Raw genomic sequence first — 19,271 nt, forward strand, 5'->3', positions numbered from 1 at the left:
GTGTGACACCCATGTAAGTCTCCCTACATTTATTTTTTCTTATGTATTTAAAATATTTGTCACAGTACTGTCTTGATATTTTCCTTATTCGGGGTGATTTCAGAAAGTATCTTGGAAGAATAATGAGGATGGGTAGTTTCCTAAAGATAGGGAGAAGTTTGCCTAGCAAGATCTGGGTAATCAGGTCACATAGGTGTTACAGAGAGCTGCTAGTTGCTCAAACTCTAGGAATTAATTAACTAGGCTGCCAGACAGGATTAGTTTTAGCAGAAACACATTCCTAGATCTTAGTTAAAAAATATAGGGGGGAAGGATTAAAGTAGTAACAAATGGATTATGAGAGATATGAGTCAGAAACTGGGTAAGCAATAATATGACTTGATCAGGGGATCAATCAGAGATTGGAGCTAGATTACCACAGTGTAGCATATCAACAGCTTTACTGATAGCATGCTATCTGAACTGACATGGCTTAGGCTAGTTGCCAGTCAGGGCAGTCTAACTGCAGCATGGCTGAGGAAGTGTTCATCATTCCATTATACTCTAATCAAACCCCATCTAATAATTTTGTTTGAGTATATCCTAAGAGGGGCCACCGTAAGGAAACTGAAGTGTGTCTTTTTTTTTTTTTTTTTTTTTTAAGACAGGGTCTCACACTGTTTCACTTAGGGTGGCGTGCAGCAGTGCGATCATGGCTCACTGTAGCCTCTACCTCCCATGCTCAAGTGATTCTTCTAATGCAGCCTCCTGAGTGGCTGGGACTACAGGTACACGCCACCACACGCAGCTAATTTTTTTTAGGTTTTGTGAAGATGAGGTCCCCCTGTGGTGTGAGCCGTTGTGCCCAGCCTAGAGTATGTCTTGAAAAGAGAAGACTGTAGTTTTCAGGATCTAGAACTTATGCCATTTAAAGAACTGTTGGAGGTGTTTTGTCTGAAGAAGAGAGTATTAACTGGAGTTAAGTCACTGAATCTGAGTTTCTTTATCTATTAAATAAAGTTGGCTAGACTAGATCCCTTTCATAAATAATAGTTAAAATTTGGGAAGTTGCCATGTGGAAGAGGAAGTGGACTTTTTTTTTTTTTCTAAGGTTTTGTATTTTGGACATATATTTTCAAACCAATTCAGGAAGTAGAATACCTGAAAGTCATGGTGCTCTTATAAAACAGGGTGAAATATTGATATACTAATTTTTTCAGTATGTTAAATATATTAAGTATACTACTTTGTGTTACATTAGATGACAATCTGTGCTAGATTATAATAGAAACAACTGGTAGAAGGGTGGGTGTGGTGGCTCATGCCTGTAAACCCAGTGCTTTGAGAGGCCTAGGTGGGAGGATTGCTTGAGGCCAAGAATTCGAGACCAATCTGGGGAATGTAGGGAGACCCGTGTCTATAGAAAAAAAAAAAAAATAGCTGTTTGTGGTGACGCACGCTGGGACTACAGCTATTCTGTAGTCCCAGCTACTCAAGAAGCTGTGGTAGGAGGATCTCAAGCCCAGGAGTTTGAGGCTGCAGTGAGCTATGATGATAAGGCCCTTGTACTCCAGCCAAGGTTACAGAATGAGACCCTGTCTCTAAAAAACAAAGAGAAATAACTGGTAGTAAGGGCTGAAAGTTAAAATACATTGCATAGAAAAGCTTAAAATTAAACAAGTCCTATTTGTTTGTTTGTTTTTGTTTGTTTTTTTGAAACAAGGTCTCGCTCTGTCACCCAGGCTCTGGAGTGCAGTGGCGTGATCTTGGCGCACTGCAACTTCCACCTCCCAGGTTCAAGTGATTCGCCTGGCTCAGCTTCCCGAGTAGCTGGGACTACAGGTGCATGCCACCATGCCCAGCTAATTTTTGTATTTTTAGTAGAGTTGGGGTTACACCATGTTGACTAGGCTGGTCTCGAACTCCAGACCTCAAGTGACCCACCCGCCTCAGTCCCCAAGTGCTGGGATTATAGACGTGGGCTGCCGTGCCTGGCCAAACAAGTCCTATTTGTTTATATATTTTTTCTGTGAATTGAGAATTCAGTTTAGAGCTTAATTTTAAAATCCGTTGTCCTAAAAAGTAGAACAGGAATCAATGGGGAAGAAAATTCAGGGAGACAGGTTTCATAGTTAAATATCTATAAAGGAACTTAGAAAGAGACATTTCATGATGGTTGCTCTCAGGTTGTGTTAAGAGAAAAACTTTAGACATATTTAACATTGTTTAATTCAGCAAAGAAGAGGTCAAAAATCAGGCAGCGCCTGAAGCAGAATAGGTTCAGGGAGACTCCAGTGCAGCCATGTGGTGGAAGATTTATGGTCAGAAAAGGAAAGTGATGTACAGAAAATGGAAATAAGGTACAGAGACAGCTGAATTGGTTATGGCTTGACGTTTGCCTTATTTGAACATGTTTTGAATAGTTGGCCACCCTTGATTGGCCGAAACTTGGTGATTGGCACAAGAGTAGGTTACAGTTTGTTTACACATCCAGTTAGGTTACAGTTCACTTTGCGTGGAGAAATTCTTAGGCTGAACTTAAAATGTGTTAGGCAGGTTTAGGCTAAATTTAACAGTTGTAAACACAATTATTTGAGACATTGACTTAGAGGCTTGGCCTGCACCTGTTATAAATGCTATAGATAGGATTTATTTTATTTTATTTTTTTAGATGGAGTCTCACTGTGTTGCCCAGGCTGGAGTGCAGTGACGCAATCTTGGCTCACTGCAACCTCCACGTCTCAGGTTCAAGCAATTCTCCTCTCTCAACCTCCCTCCCAAGTAGCTGGGATTACAGGTGCCTGCCACCACGCCCAGCAAATTTTTGTATTTTTAGTAGAGATGGGGTTTCACCATTATTAGTCAGGCTGGTCTTGAACTCATGACCTCAGGTGATCCACCCACCTCAGCCTCCCAAAGTGCTGGGATGACAGGTGTGAGCCACTGCGCCTGGCCCAGAATGGATTTTTGTATGAAAAAGTTCTAAGCCTTCTTGGTAGTGCTAGGATTTCATTTTGTTTGTGTACAGGAAGATGAAGTTTGGTTTGATGTAGACCAAAATAGGGAGATAAACTGAACACTGGTCATAGGCTGACTTTGGAAATCTATGGCACAATTCATTGGCATGGAGCTTTTAATTTTTCACACACCATTCATCTCTATTTACAAACTTTTCCTTGATATTTTTTATTGGAAAATAATATTGCAATGCCTATTCTTTATAATTACTTCACATGCTTAAGTGTTCATTTCCTGTAAGAATTTTGTGCTTTGTGGTGAAAACTCAACACAGAGGATATTTTTCTTCTCACTCAGCAAGCTTACTTCCTGTTTCCATCTAGTGTCCTTTGTTTTATTAATAATAATCTAAATAGTTTAGTTCCAATTTTTTGTGACCAAAACCAGTAAAAGATATAATACTTAAAACTGTGTCTTCTGGCAATTTAAGTTTAAATCAGGCTTTTAGTTAATAGCTGTGAATTTAACTACTTTGGGCAGATTTCAAAGAATTTTAGTAATGGGTCAAATTATTTTCATAGAAGTGGCTTTGCAAAGTTCTATGGTTGTAAACTCTTTCTAAAAGTTAATTGTATTAACATTATAAACATATCCCCATTGGCCAAATGTCTATTACTAATTTTAAAGAAGAGGGAAAGTTAAACAAAATGTGATTTTCATGGTCTGACTGAGTATATTTGAACAGTACATATAAGTTTCTTTGGGAAAAAGTCCAAATAAGGATGTAACCAACTTTCTTCTGAAAATAACATGTACTTAATGTTTAAAGTGCATTTATTGAAAACTTGGTGTTGTGTTCCATATAATTTCTGGGTAATATGGCATGAACCTTGAACTTGTATAGGTATAAATCTTCCCCATATTCTTGTAACTACTTTATAGAGTATTTATTGATAAATTTTTGTGAATTATTTTAAACCTTCACCACTTTCCTTAAACCTCCAAACTCACCTCTGCCAACTCTCTACTATTTTTTTTCTTTTAAATTGAGGTCAAGGCCATCCATGTGTGAACTGCTCACCTCACATTTCCCTCATCTTTCTGGTTTGAAAGGAAGAGATGTTCCTTCCCTTTTCCAAAACTTAACTGTTTTTCTTGTTCCTGTTTGTTCCTGTCTTCCCCAAAGTTATTACTGTTCGTTTGTTTTGTTTTGTTTGTTTTGTTAAGGCAGGGTCTTGCTCTGTCATCCAGGCTAGAGTGTAATGGTGCAACCTCGGCTCACCGCAATCTCTATCTCCTGGGCTCAAGCCATCGTCCTGCCTCAACCTCCTGAGTAGCTGGGACTACAGGGTCATGCCATCATACCTAGCTAAGTTTTGTATATTGTGTAGAGATGGGGTTTCACTATGTTGCCTAGGCTGGTCTCCATCTCCTGGACTAGAGCTATCCACCTGCCTCCCAAAGTGCTAGGATTACAGATAAGAGCTACCACACCTGTCCTTAAAGTTATTACTCTTTAAAAAGGAATTTGTACTCACTGCCTTTCCAGTCTCTTGCTCTCCTCTTCTTATTCGCATTATGTTATAGAATTGCCAATCCCTTGACCATATTCACCGTTTAGCCCTTTTGCTTATTTTTTAAAAATTGACTACATCCTTTTCTTGAAACTTCTGTTGCCCTGGGTAAATCTACTTCCTATTTTTCTTCCTGTGATTTTTTACTCCTTTTTCTTTGTCTAGCCTTTAAACATAGGCATTCCTCCAAAGGTTTTGTTCTTGGTTGTCTTTAATAACGCTTTGCTTGTTTTCCCTTGGCCAGTGCTTTATTCTTGAGGCTCCAATTTACTTAGATTGAAAGCTACTGATCTAGACCCTTGTAGTAATGTGACTCCTTGGCTGTCTATGATCGAGATGCTGTGATGGTTAATTTTATGTTTCAGCTTGACTAGGCCATGAGGTGTCCAGATATCTGATCAGACATTATTCTGGGTATGTCTATGAGCGTGTTTTTGGGTCAGATTAATGTTTGAATTGGTCAGCTGGATAAAGCAAATTCCCTGCTTAATGTGAGTGAGCCTCATCCAATTAGTTGAAGGCCTGAAGAATGACCCTCCCAAAAGTAAGGGGGAAACTCCTCCTGCCTGACTGCCTTCACGCTGGAACATCAGTTTTTTTCCTGCCTTTGGACTGAAACGGAAGCATTGGCCCTTCCTGGGTTTTGCAACTGCACCATTGCTCTCCTTTGTCTCCAGCTTGCCAACTGCAGATCCGGAGGCTTGTCAGCTCATAATTGCATAAGCCATTCCATATATGTGAAAATAAAGATGTCCCAGTTCTGTGCCTCACAGATAGAGGCCCTTATGTCTCCTTTAGCTTCCCAAAGAGACTGTTTCCTCTTAATGGAGCTTGACCCAAAGACTGCTGACTGAGAATTTGCTCTCTCAGTGATCCTGATGGATGCTGACAGCAGTTAACAGAGACAGTTCCCTGTAAAAAATTACAGAAATTGGATAATCGCTAAATCTTTGTCTCTAGCTCTGGAATAGAATATTTCTGGAGTAGAACATTTCTAGACTATGACCTAAACATCTACATGGATTTTCAAACACAACATATTTACTAGAGAACTTTGTATCTTCCCCTGCAAACTTCTTTCTTTGTTCCAGGTATTGGCTAATGCATTGACAGTGTTTTCTTACTGATTGTCATATATCTCTTTCATTTGTTAAAAACTGTGTGTGGTTATACAATGTGAGGATTGCACATACTAATCATTTGTAGACTTCACCATTAAAGAACTTGGGCTAGAAAGGGGAGACAAGATGTGAATGCGTATAAATGCAGTACAAAATAGAAAGTCTTGAGTGCCACAGAAGAAAAGTCTGTGCAAGATCCATGGAGAAAAGAGATGATTTCATGCTTTGGTTTGCTTGTGTGGAGTTTGGAAGTGGGGTGGGAGTATGGGTGAAGGGAATAGGTATAAAATATATGTATTTTTTATCCCAGAAAGAGCAGAGGGAAAAACCCAAAACTGTTAATGTTTGAGGTGAAATATTGGCAGCCTAGCTATTTTTTACCCTTTACAGAGGAAACATTTGAGTTAACTTTTCAGATTCTATTATTACCTTGATGTGTGACTAGATAATTATCATATTCAGTTTTTGTTAATTCAAACTTGTAACTTGAATAAAAGGAAGGACCTAATTCATGAGAGACACAGCAAAAAATACAGCTATTATTTTTTTTTTAAATCCTAAAATGCCACCTAAGGAGATTCAGAATCTGTTTTTAAAATAAGTAAAACATGAAGAACAGTTCTTCAGGGAAAGATGATTCTTGGGTCAAGCAAAGCTTTAGGTTTTCCCAGCACTGCTCCCACAAAGGTCACAATGTTGTTTTTCACATTGTGTTTTTAAGGATTTTTAAGGATATTCTTTTGAGAGACAGATTAGCATGGTGATTAAGCATGTGATATTGAAGCCAGACTGCCTGGGTTGAAATTCACACTCTGCCTATATTAGCTGTATGACCTTGTGAGTTAATTAACTTATCTGTGCCTCATTTTTTCCATAAAATGGGAGTAATAATAGTTCCCACCTAATAGAACTTTTTTGATAAATAAGTATATAAATGAATGAATGCCTCGAGATATATTTATATAATTATATATATATATATATTTTATTATTATTATTTTTTGAGACGGAGTTTTGCTCTTGTTGCCCAGGCTGGAGTGCAATGGCACGATCTCGGCTCACCACAACCTCTGCCTCCCGGGTTCAAGCGATTCTCCTGCCTCAGCCTCCTGAGTAGCTGAGATTACAGGCATGCGCCACCACGCCTGGCCAATTTTGTGTTTTTAGTAGAGATGGGGTTTCTCCATGTTGGTCAGGCTGGTTTTGAACTCCCGACCTCAGGTGATCTGCCCTCCTCGGCCTCCCAAAGTGCTGGGATTACAGGCATGAGCCACTGCGCCCAGCAAAAAATCAATAGATTTTTGACACATGTGGTGAAGGAAGTTTAAGAGGAAGGTGAAGGGAAAGGTCCAGAGGCAGGATAGCTTGATTTGTGTTTTATAGGAACAGGATATGATTCAAGCTAACTGGAACATAGAAATCTTTAGGGAAGTTCTGGGAAATAAGATTGGATTAGATTGTGGCAGATTTGGAGTGTGAAACCAGAGGATTTGCTAGGAAATATAAAATCCCATTCTTTAGAGTAACATAATCTATTTGTCATAGTGATTGCTTCTGTAATACAAATTGATTGATATGTGATTGGTAACTATGAGACTGAGGTCAGTATAATGGGGAAGTAGCATTAGTTCAGACGTAATCTTTCCCAGCATATTAACTTTTTGAAATAATCAGAAACAAACTTCTCACAACCTAAGAGAAAGCTTTAGCACTATATGAAGTTATTAGGAAAACACTGAGAATTCTGCAGAAGTGTCCTCTTATTAGTGAAAATGAGTGGCTTCAAGAACAGTTTCACATTCCACTGTATTAATCTGTCAGCTATAACAATGTTTGCAGACCAAGAAGCTGCAAAAACATTTCTCTTTGAATTTTTTTTTTTTTTTTGAGATGGAGTCTCACTTTGTTGCCCAGGCTAGAGTGCAGTGGTGCGATCTCTGCTCACTGTAACCTCTGCCTCCCAGGTTCAAGCAATTTTCCCGCCTCAGCCTCCTGAGTAGCTTGAATTACAAGCACTTGCCACCACGCCTGGCTAATTTTTGTATTTTTAGTAGAGACAAGGTTTCACCATGTTGGCCAGGCTGGCCTTGAACTCCTGACCTCAGGTGATTCGCCTGCCTCGGCCTCCCACAGTGGTACTGTACTTTAAACCTCATTGCAATTGGTGTTGACTAGACGCATATGTCCTGAAGAATTCCTATCTCAAGTGAGGAAACAAGAGCCCCAGGGTTTTAGGCTTTAAAGGATGAAATGCTAGGTGCAAATGGGAGCAGACGTTTAACTGTGCTAGTATTTTTATAAGGACCTGTTATTGTTTTAGTTAGGGCTTTGATTACAGAGTTACATTGATATAAAAAATTATTTTTATTTTTAGAGATGGGGCTTCACTGTGTTGCTTGGGCTGGCCTCGAACTTCTGGGCTAAAGTGACCCTCTTAATTTAGCCTCCTGGGTACCTGGGACTACAAGTGTGCAATGCCACACCTGGCTACATTGATATTCAGTAGTCCACCTTAACTCTCTTTTCCCCAGGAGACTTGTTACTTTTAGTTGTGGTTTTGTAGAACTCGAGGTATTTATTTTTTTCTCCAAATGTGTATATCACATTCTAGCAGAAAGGGCTCTGACATGTTTTAAAGGAAGGAAACTCATAAAGGAATTGTTGACCTAAATTTTCAGTTTTTCTCACACAGAATCATCTTGTGTGCTGAGGCAGGCAGATTGCTTGAGCCCAGGAGATTGAAATCATCCTAGGCAACATGGTAAAACCCCGACTCTACAAAAAATACAAAAATTAGCCAGGTGGGGTGGCCCATGCCTGTAGTCCCAGCTACTTGGGAGGCTGAGGTGGATCACCTGACCTCAGGAGGTCAAAGCTGCAGTGAGCCATTGTTGAGCGACTGCACTCTAGCCAAGGTGACAGAATGAGTCCTTGTCTCAAAAAACAAAGAAAAAAAAGAATCTTTTTGTGTGCCATAGTCATTGAAATCTGTTATAGCTCTTGAAATGTATGCACTTTGTTCTCACTGAATTTTGAATTGAGAATGTTCCAATTCTAATTTTAAAGGGAATTTATATTTGAAATTTGCACCAAATCAAGTATTTTTATGTAGTGTCGAAACACTCTCAATGGACTCTGCAGTTTGGCTATGCTTGGGTGGTGAATTGATCTCCCTGAAAGCTGTAAACAGTTTTTGACCAGATGTAAACTTAACTTTTGAGGGATTGTGAGGATGTTTGTCTAAGTTTATTAACCTAGAAAATGCCCATTCTCTTACATAAAAAACCATCTTCTTTCTTGGAATTTGGGGGCTAGTGGAATATATAGAATTTCTGGCTGATTAGAAGAGTCCCAAATGGGCTTGATCTCTTCATTTTCTTAAAACAGAGAGTCCTTTAATTTCATTTAGTTGTAAAGTTTCTAAAGTGTCTATTTTAGGAATAGTTTGAATGGAAAGGTCTTTAGCATTCCATTCTTACTGACAAGTATAGCCTGTTTCTACTACTGAGCAAGTAAAACCAATGAACTAAATAAGGCTTAGTTGACATTACTTTTACAAAGATAGAAATATATAATTTAAAAAGTTGTTATTGATATGATTTACCTCCATTGCTTTGTACATATTTTCATAAAAATATGTTTGTGCTGTGCCGCTATATAGCATTTTGTGGATCTCCCACTTTTAAAATAAAAACACTTTTTTAATTACAGAAAGACCCAAATGGGACCAGTAGTTTGCCAACTGGAAGTTCTCTTCTTCAAGAAGTTGAAGTACAGAATGAGGAGATGGCAGCTTTTTGTCAATCCATTACAAAGTAAGGAATTTTTCTTTATAAATGTTCATTTGAAAAATTGACTTGAAAACCAGTTTAGTGCTAATAATTCTAAAATTTTAAAAATTTTGATTATTTTCTTCTTGTGGCTAACATTTCAAGTCGAAGAGTTAATTGGCACGTTACCACAAACCACAGTTGAACTTGTATCTTCACCTGTTAGATTTCTTAATATTTGGAAGAAAAAATTGAGGTCAGACAGTAGACTTCTGATACTGTAATAACCAGTGAAAAATATGACTTTCCTGTAAGTTTCAGTACACTTAAAAAATACCTACTTTTGTTTTAGAGAGACTTAATTTTGCTATAAACTTTCTAGCATTCAAAATACTGTTCTACATATTTAAGAGATGATATTATAACAGGCAAGTTTAGAAGAGCAAATATATTTTCTGAAGTTTAGAAAAACACATTTATAGAATGTTCTCTCAATCTTAAATGTGTCTAATATTCATTATAGGTGAGGAAACTAAGACTCAGAGAAGTAACCTAACAAAGTTTACTTGGCTAGTCAGTAATATCAGTATTAGAACCAACTGTCTTTTGCTTCTGGTTAAGCATGTTTTCTTCCCATTATATCACTATATTAGTCATGACTTCTGTTACGAGTGCTAGAAACCCATCTTGAACTTAAAAAGGGTCATGTGTTGGTTCACAACCCAAATAGCAGATAGAGGAAGGATGGGGCAGAGTTCATTAACAGCAAGATTCAGAATTCATTACTATAAATCATCCCTCCTTCCTTCGATTCTCCTTGTTCACTCCATTTCCTTTCCTTCACCTTCCTCACTTTTCTTCCTCTGCCTTTCCTCCATGCAATTTAATGGTCTCAGTAGCAGAGAAGAAAAAGGAGTCTCCTTAGCTAGCCAGATAGGAAAATCCCATAGGAGGAAAGAGTGGAACAACAATCCTTGTGGCCAAGAGGATGAGAGATCTGTTATCTAAAAAAGGGAAGTAGGTCACCACTGGGAGATTTTTTTCTGAATCCAGCATTGTCTTCAGTGTGGTCTGCTTTAAGCATAGCAGGATTTGGGGTTCCCAGAACATTTTTGAGTATGTACATTATTTTAATGTTAAAGAACTTAATATTTAATGAGATTTTCTGGACCATTGGTGATATTTTATTAAAACTCTGTCTTCCTTTATGTTACCTTTTAACCAGCATTTCTTTTCTTCAGAATACCTTAGGAAAAAAATATTATCAGTAGAGTCACTTTTTCTTGGCAAAGGTTACTCTCCCCAAACAGGCCTTGTATTTTTCTGTTAGGCCATGTTAAGTAACTACTACATTTAAGCTTTGCAAGTTGAGAAGTTAGGCTTTCTGAGACCTACCTTTTTTCTCCCATTCGAATCTTAGAGCTATTTATACAAACTCTGCCACTAATTGAAAATGATTGTTTTTGTTTACACACATGCACACACTTATGTGATACAAAACTGCAAATGGACTAAAGAGAGAATGAATTCTCTTCGTAATTTTATTTTCATTAGTAGACTATGACTGCAACAAATATTAGAGCAGTAAGAAGTACTGGCATTTTTGAAGGCATGTACTAGGAACTTCACTTTTTCCCCTGTGGTGACCATGGAGATTGAAATGAGGAGATGTACTTTGAAATTAGTGGCTCTATTTTTTTCATTATGCTCATTTTGCAGTGGATTTTTAAAACAAGCATATAGGCTTTTAATTAGAGAGCCAGTACTTTGTTTTTTGAGATCTCCTAAAATTATTCATTTATTCATTTAAATTCAGCTGTGAAATTAGTGTCAGGCTGTCAGAATGATACTTGTTTATAGTTAAGATAAAATATAAAACAGACTTGGAATTTATTACCAGTTCTAGGTATTGGTTTTTGTTGTTGTTGTTTCTCGTCTGTGAAATTAAAGAGTTGGACTAGTGATTTCAAAGATCTCTTTCAGTTTAAGGTTCTGTAACACGTTGATTCAGGACTACTTTTCATTATTACTGAGTTTTTTGTCTTATTTCTTTCTTGCCTTTTACACCTATCATAATTGACAAAGCTTGCTATATCTACTAGTTACAGATGCTGAAAAGGTTCTTTTTTTTTTTTTTTTTTTGAAACGGAGTTTTCACTCTTGTTGCCCAGGGTGGAGTGCAGTGGTGCGATCTCGGTTCACTGCAACCTCTGCCTCCCGGGTTCAAGCGCGATTCTCTTGCCTCAGCCTCCTTAGTAGCTAGGACTGTAGGCATGTGCCACCATGCTCAGCTAATTTTTTTTGTATTTTTAGTAGAGACGAGGTTTCACTACACTGGCCAAGTTGGTCTTGAACTCCTGACCTTAGGTGGTCTGCCCACCTCGGCCTCCCAAAGTGCTGGCATTACAGGCGTGAGCCACTGCACCCGGTCGAGAAAGTTCTTCTAATAGTGTTAAATACCAGTAGAAGTTATTGCCCCTTTATTTGTGGTCCTTTAGGATAAGATGAGAAACCAATTCTACACCTGTCTTTCTGAATAGCTTTATGGTCATATAATATTCATATACTCATATATATACTATTTATATCCTATACTGGTATCTTGACCCCAAAAACTTCCTGTATGTTTTCAAGGACTTCAACTCTGCATTTGGTTAATTTTATTCTAAACAGTGCTGACTATACTTTCCTATAGAATAATATTAATTCATTTGAAATCTTTCAAAACCCTCATTTTTATTTCTTTTCCTCTTTTTATATTCTGATTTTGCATGATTTGGTTATCTGTGCAGAATTTTAGTCTAATTGAGCACACAAAAGTCGAAAAATAAACCATAAAAGATTTTCGTTTCTGCATAGAGATACTGAATTTCCTGAACTGTAGAGCCACACCAAATAGACAAAGCCTTTTGTTTGGGTGATAGGGAAGTAGAAATTTTAGAGAAAATAAAAATTAGAGTTAAATACTCCTTATAGGTAGTTACTTAAGAACATCAAACTGTAATGTGTGGCTTAGAGTATCCATAAAAATACCTTATCTGGTCTATATTTAAAGTGAATAATTTACTCAGTCAGAAGTTATTCATTTAATAATTTGATTTTGTATGTTTAAATGTTTAAAGATTTAGTTACAAAAAAACCCCACAAAAAAACCTCAATTGTAAGGAATCTTACATCTTAGGTATTTTGTGGTTTTTGGCAATTTTTATAAAGCAAACAAACCATGGATTAGAAGAAATCAATTTTACAGAAAAGGTAATTAGTGTATTTTCTGGATCTGGTATCTTCCATCGTACCAAGTAAATACAAAAAGGACTCATTATAAAAACATTTCTTAAATTGTGATAAAATATACGTAACAAAAATTACCATTTTAACTGTTTATAAGTGTACAGTTCAGTGACATAATTACATTCACATTGTTGTGTAAAAGAAAGGACTTATTTTAAGAAAGGGAAATGCAGGTTTCCTCCTCTCAAACAAAGCTAAGTTTTATCACTGGAATTTTTGTCTAATAAATTCTTGTCTTAGCTATCAAGAATTTCTGCTTTTACTTTTGTCATCCTTAACGGTTTCTGAAAATTGAAAGCTTGCTTAGATGTAGAAAAAATTCTCTAACATTTTATACATTAATTTCATGATTTGATGTGAGCATCTGTCTTAGTGTTTGTATTACTATAAAGGAATGCTTGAGACTGCGTAATTTATAAAGAAAAGGTGTATTATATTTTTAATATTTGATCCTTTGTGTTGCTTAAGATTTCAGTGCAAAAACCAGATTTATTCCTTAACTAATTTATTTGACAAGAAGGTTAAAGCACTTACCATGTACTAGGCACTGTTCTAAATGCTTTATAAACTAAATTCACATAATTCTCACAACAACCCTATCAGGTAAGTAGTAGTATTACCCCCAGTTTATAGAAGAAAAAAACGAAGCAACAAGGAAATTTAATAACTTGAATAAGTTCACACAGCTAAAAAGTAGTATAATCATGATTCAATCTAAGGTAATCTGGCTCTAGAGGCTATGCACTAATAGTTACATGTGCTACCTCTCCAGAACCTTTTTCTGTCAACTCAAGCTGTTTTTTCTGTTTTATTATGTGACCTGATTATTTTAATCTCTACAGAAGCAAGTATACAATACTTCTAGCATTCATTCCATTCATAGCCCTATGAAAAGCAGGTAGGAGGACTGGTACCTGTCTTCTAACCTCTAGAAAAAAGTCAGTTTAAAAGAGCTCACAAGTGTAAAGAAGTTATCAAATCTTTGTCTTATGATAACAGCAGTGCTGGCTGGAGATGAGCCATACACCACATTCATGTATTTAATTTTAAACTGTGTTGCTCCTATGAATACCTTCACAGGCAGTTCTTTCAATTCCCTAAGTTTTAGAAATCACTTTGAGGGAAGAAAGGCCTTGTAGCACTGTAAAAAACCATTGTCTATATTTTGTTCATTATCTTGCAGCCAAAAACAATGTTAGTGGGAGAAAGGTCCTTAGAAGAAAAAAATTTTTTAAGACTACAAACTTTTTATCCTTTTGGCCATTACAGTTTTAGGACTATATTGCCTATAGAATCATTTAAAAGGTACCATTTTGTGTAATTGTACTGTGTGGCAAAAGATTTTTAAGCAGAGGACCTCATTTAAAATGCCATTTATCCCAGCATATGCTTGGGTAGTGTTGATAATGTTACCAAAGATATCCTGGCAGTAGTTCATCTCTTCCTTTTCCTTGGGTTTATTTAAAAGGAAAATGCTGGTATTTGGAGTTTCAACAGGAGTTCATTCATTGCAGTTTCATGAGCTGCATGAGTTGGACAAAGACACAGAACTGAGTGGCTGTAAACATGTAAAGTCTTGTTCAGAGCCCTCAAATGAAGTTTTTTTAAAAAGAATTTAATTTCTTCTTTCTTGTGAACAGATTGAAGACCAAATTTCCATATACCAATCACCGCACAAACCCAGGCTATTTGTTAAGTCCAGTCACAGCGCAAAGAAACATATGCGGAGAAAATGCTAGTGTGAAGGTCTCCATTGACATTGAAGGATTTCAGCTACCAGTTACTTTTACGTGCGATGGTAGGTTTATGGTTCCTCAAGCTCTTATTTTGCTCTGTTAGGGGGAAATGTTTAAAATATCAATATTATCATTCTTTTAATAAACCAATTTTGTTATGTGTCTTTTTGGCATTCATATGGATAGTTTTCTGGTTAGAACTAGTGGAGAGAGAATCAGGTTACCTTTATAAATAGCTAATTATCTGAAAAGTGCTGAGTAACTTTTGTTAATCAGTGGCTCTTGGCCAAGGCCAAAAAGCATTAGATAGAAAAGCTAATTATAATTTAATTCTTTATTTTTCTGCTTCATTTTATGACAGGAAGCATGCTTCCTTATAAAGAGCTGTCAGTGAAATTGAAATTCCAGGTATCTTGCTAAGTTCTTCTATGGAGAAGATAATGCTCTTTTATTTTAATCCTTTCTTCCAAACTTGGTATGGGTATCCTCTCTAGAGATGTATTCCCAAAGTCTGTAGGAAATTTTTTTCTTATAGTTTTAAAAACTAATTTTATTTCCTTGCAGAGTTTATTGCATTTCATAATATATATTATCTTAACGGGATTCCAACCAAGGAATGAGATCCTGTATTTCTACAGTACTTTGGCCTAAGAATTATGCTGTTTTTATTCTTTAATGGTTATGGCTAGGAATGTGTCTAATATTCAGATACATTCTTTCTAGCTTTGTACTTTTGAAGGCCCTTTGAAAAAATATAAATCTGAAACAGAAAACCATTAGCTACTGTAACAATTATTCTTTTAGTTGTTAAAGGAAAAGTTTTGTGTTTTTTTTTTGTTGTTGTTGTTGCTTTTTGAGAGAGAATCTCACTCTGCCACCCGGGCTGGAGTGCAATGTCATGATCTTGGCTCACTGCAGTGAGGGTGACAGAGTTAGACCTCATTCAAAAATATAGCCTACCTGAGGCCGGGCGCGGTGGCTCATGCTTGTAATCCCAGCACTTTGGGAGGCCGAGGCAGGCGGATCACGAGGTCAGGAGATCGAGACCACGGTGAAACCCCGTCTCTACTAAAAATACAAAAAAATTAGCCGGGCGTGGTGGTGGGCGCCTGTGGTCCCAGCTACTCGGAGAGGCTGAGGCAGGAGAATGGCGTGAACCCGGGAGGCGGAGCTTGCAGTGAGCCGAGACTGCACCACTGCACTCCCGCCTGGGCGACAGAGCGAGACTCCGTCTCAAAAAAAAAAAAAAAATATATATATATAGCCTACCTGCTGTATTTTTTTTTTCATTGGAAAATATACCAGGCAAATGTCAAACATTTAAAATGGTGAATCTTTTTCTTATAATTCATTTAAAATCATTGTTTGCTAGATACTGCTAAATATCATCTGTGGGGAATTGGTTCCAGGACCCCCTTCAGATACCAAAATCCCAGGATGCTCAAATCCCTGATAAAAAAAGACATAGTATTATCGTATAACTGATGCACATCCTCCTGTATACCTTATTTATTTTTGGTTTAATTTTTAACTTGTATGGGTACATAGTAGGTATATATATATATTTATGGGGTACATGTGTTTTTTTTTGAAGTATCAAAGGGAAAGGGTAATGTGATGTTTTGATACAGGCATACAATGTGTAATACTCTTGTATACTTTAAATCATCTCTAGATTAGTTATAATACCTAATACAATGTAAATGCTATGTAAATATGTGCTATACTGTATTTTTTAAGGAATAATGACAAGGAAAAAAGTGTGTACATATTTGGTACAGATGCAGTTTTTTTCTTTTCAAATATTTTTGTTCCATGATTGGTGAATCCACAGATGCAGAACCAACATATATAGAGGGCCAACTGTATTAGATTAAATAAAACATATTATTAAAATTAGCTTCACCTCTTTCCATTTACTTTTTTCAATGTGGCAACTAGAAAATTTGAAGTTATATATGTGGCCTACATTTGTGGACTGCATTATATTTCTATTGTATACTGCTGTCTTAAATTATAAGTAATGCAGTCTTGAATAAGTATAAATGAGCAAAGTGCAAATGATGACTAACTCTTTTACAGTGAGTTCTACTGTAGAAATCATTATAATGCAAGCCCTTTGCTGGGTACATGATGACTTGAATCAAGTAGATGTTGGCAGCTATGTTCTGAAAGTTTGCGGTCAAGAGGAAGTGCTGCAGAAGTAAGTTTATTTAACTACTGAGCAACATCCTTGGAAATTTCATTTTTAATGGTTTAATCTAGAAGAATTTCAAGTTAAATTTATAATGCAGAAATACATTGGGTCCTATTGAATTGATTTATCGAATCAGTAAACTTTTATTGAAATATATGATGTCTAAGATGTCATGTCTAAGACAGTGGTGGGGTTTCGGAGATAAGTGAGACATTGTATTCCCTTAAGGAGCTTGTAGTCTTTACAGGAAGAATTTCAGGCAGTTGGTTAATAAGTGATATAATGGGTCTTTCTTACTGTAAAGAGTCAATAGTCACATCATCATAGACTCTATTTTCCTTTTGCAACGTGCACTGTTACCTTATGCACAGTAGTCAGCTGTGATTTCCTTTTAGTTGCCTGAAATAATCATTATATGAATCTTTTTCTTACCCAGGTATTTATTATGTCTTTTTTTTTTTTTTTTTTTTTTGAGATGGAGTTTCACTCTTGTTACCCAGGCTGGAGTGCAATGGTGCACTCTCGGCTCACCACAACCTCCACCTCCTGGGTTCAAGTGATTCTCCTGCCTCAGCCTCCCAAGTAGCTGGGATTACAGACATGTGCCACCACGCCCGGCTAATTTTGTATTTTTACACAATACAGCCTGTTGGTCAGGCTGGTCTCGAACTCTCGACCTCAGGTGATCCACCCGCCTCGGCCTCCCAAAGTGCTGGGATTACGGGTGTGAGTCACTGTGCCCAGCCTTGTAATTTATTATATCTAGCATTTAGTCCAGTTGTTTTACAGATTTTATTCTCCTAGGCTGCTAGAAATGCCCTGTCCCTATTTTTCTTATTTCTTTCTTCATCTTTGTCTTCCTCTTCTTTCTTTTTTACATTGACTCTTCTCGTACAGAATAATTTCTCTGTTTAAATGCTCAGACTTTATTTTAAAACTGTCTCTGTTTTACCATTCTCTTCAATTTCTGATGCAGGTACAATTTAAATTTTACCCTTACCTTTATAATTTCTAATTTGAATAGAATAATAGTGAATAATTAATATATTTTAACAGTAATCATTGCCTTGGAAGTCATGAGCATATTCAAAACTGTCGAAAATGGGACACAGAAATTAGACTACAACTCTTGACCTTCAGTGCAATATGTCAAAATCTGGCCCGAACAGTAAGTGTGTACCTTATAACTGAATTCCATTTGTTTGAATCTGAATAATTCTGCTAATTTGCCAATTTTCAACTTGTACATTTTTCATGATTTCATGGTTGGAATGGGGTGATGAATTCATCCTCAACAGGAATCTTCTTAGCAAATGAGGGGAGATGTTCAATCATGGAGGTTTAGGTAACATAGTCCTTAGAGGTAGAGGTGTATTTGAAAATCAAAGTGGAGAAATTAAAAGTTTGGTTGGTAATAGCTTTATATAAGAGTGAAAACATCAGGGTGGGTCAGGGAAGAATGAGGAAGAAGGAAAAATTTTGAATACTAAATATGGGTTGGAGATGAAAAGAAAATCCACACTGACCTTTGTACCAAACTGAGAAAAATAAATTATTCATCACAAAATGAAAACTAATTCCCTGTTTTAAAAGTTCACTACTTCGGTAGGTGGATGTTCTTTAAAAAAAAAAAAAAAGTGCTTTCAATGCTTTCTTTTGAGGTTAAAGCAAAATAGAATGCAGCAAATTTAGCCATTTTGTTTTACTGCATGAACCCTTGATGAACTTAAAATTGAATTTTTAATCTCTGAAGAGAATTATTCTTCATTTGTTAGAATTTTGGATGGAAAAATATCAGTGATGTCTGCTTTCTTTTTTTCTTGGTTTCCTTGAGTTTTGCTTTTATGTTAGGTAGAATTCATTTCAATTAGGTAAAGACTATTTCATAAAATTTAGTACATTTTGGCAGTCATTGGTAACTTTTCAGTTTCTTAAGGAATGATGTTCTTTTTTTTTTTCTTTTGGAGACAGAATTTCCCTCTGTCATCCAGGCTGTAGTGCAATGGTGTGGTCTTAGCTCACTGCAACCTCTGCCACCCACGCTCAAGCGATTCTCGTGCCTCAGCCTCTGGAATAGCTGGAACTGCGGGCATGCACCAACCCACCCAGCTAATTTTTTTTTTTTGTATTTTTGATAGAGACGGGGTTTTGTTGTGTTGGCCAGGCTGTTCTCGAACTCCTGGCCTCAAATGATTCACCTACCTCAGTCTCCCAAAGTGCTGGGATTACAGGCGTGAGCCACCGCACCCTGCCAGGAATGATGTTCTTGACTACATTTGCATAATGTAGACTTAGGGTGGAAGAGCAAGTACCTTGTTCATGATGGGGAGTGGGAGGAAAATTTATTATCATTAGAAAAAATAATGCAGAAATTTAAATGACCTCTTCCCCATCTGTTTTCTACCCCATATTCATTTGGCTATCAGCCATCTTTAAAGTGTTTTTAGCTCTCTATTCTCTATATATAGAACAGAAATAGTTTTTGTTCCAAAAGCTATTTATATATCTGAAAGTAGACTTGAAAGCATTTATGTTTTCCATTTAACAAACAAGTTTTTTTTTCAGGATGTTGACTCACTTTTTTTCTGAGTCAGTTACAAATAATATTTAATTCTGATAGAATTTTATTTTCAGTTCTCAGAAAA

General features: G+C 36.7%; 1 protein-coding gene across 3 annotated transcripts in view; it reads left to right on the forward strand.

Moving 5' to 3' along the window:
* PIK3C2A (phosphatidylinositol-4-phosphate 3-kinase catalytic subunit type 2 alpha) overlaps positions 1-19,271 on the forward strand; it is a 125,171-nt gene that overhangs the window by 43,639 nt on the left and 62,261 nt on the right. For all 3 annotated transcript variants that reach the window (XM_055282244.2, XM_055282242.2, XM_063641926.1), the window contains exons 3-6: positions 9,344-9,447; positions 14,334-14,491; positions 16,512-16,632; positions 17,683-17,794. In XM_055282244.2, the coding sequence (XP_055138219.1) occupies positions 9,344-9,447; positions 14,334-14,491; positions 16,512-16,632; positions 17,683-17,794 (495 nt within the window). The remainder of the gene's footprint in view (positions 1-9,343; positions 9,448-14,333; positions 14,492-16,511; positions 16,633-17,682; positions 17,795-19,271) is intronic.

This window comes from Symphalangus syndactylus, chromosome 6 (assembly GCF_028878055.3).
Source record: "Symphalangus syndactylus isolate Jambi chromosome 6, NHGRI_mSymSyn1-v2.1_pri, whole genome shotgun sequence".
Taxonomy (NCBI): domain Eukaryota; kingdom Metazoa; phylum Chordata; class Mammalia; order Primates; family Hylobatidae; genus Symphalangus; species Symphalangus syndactylus.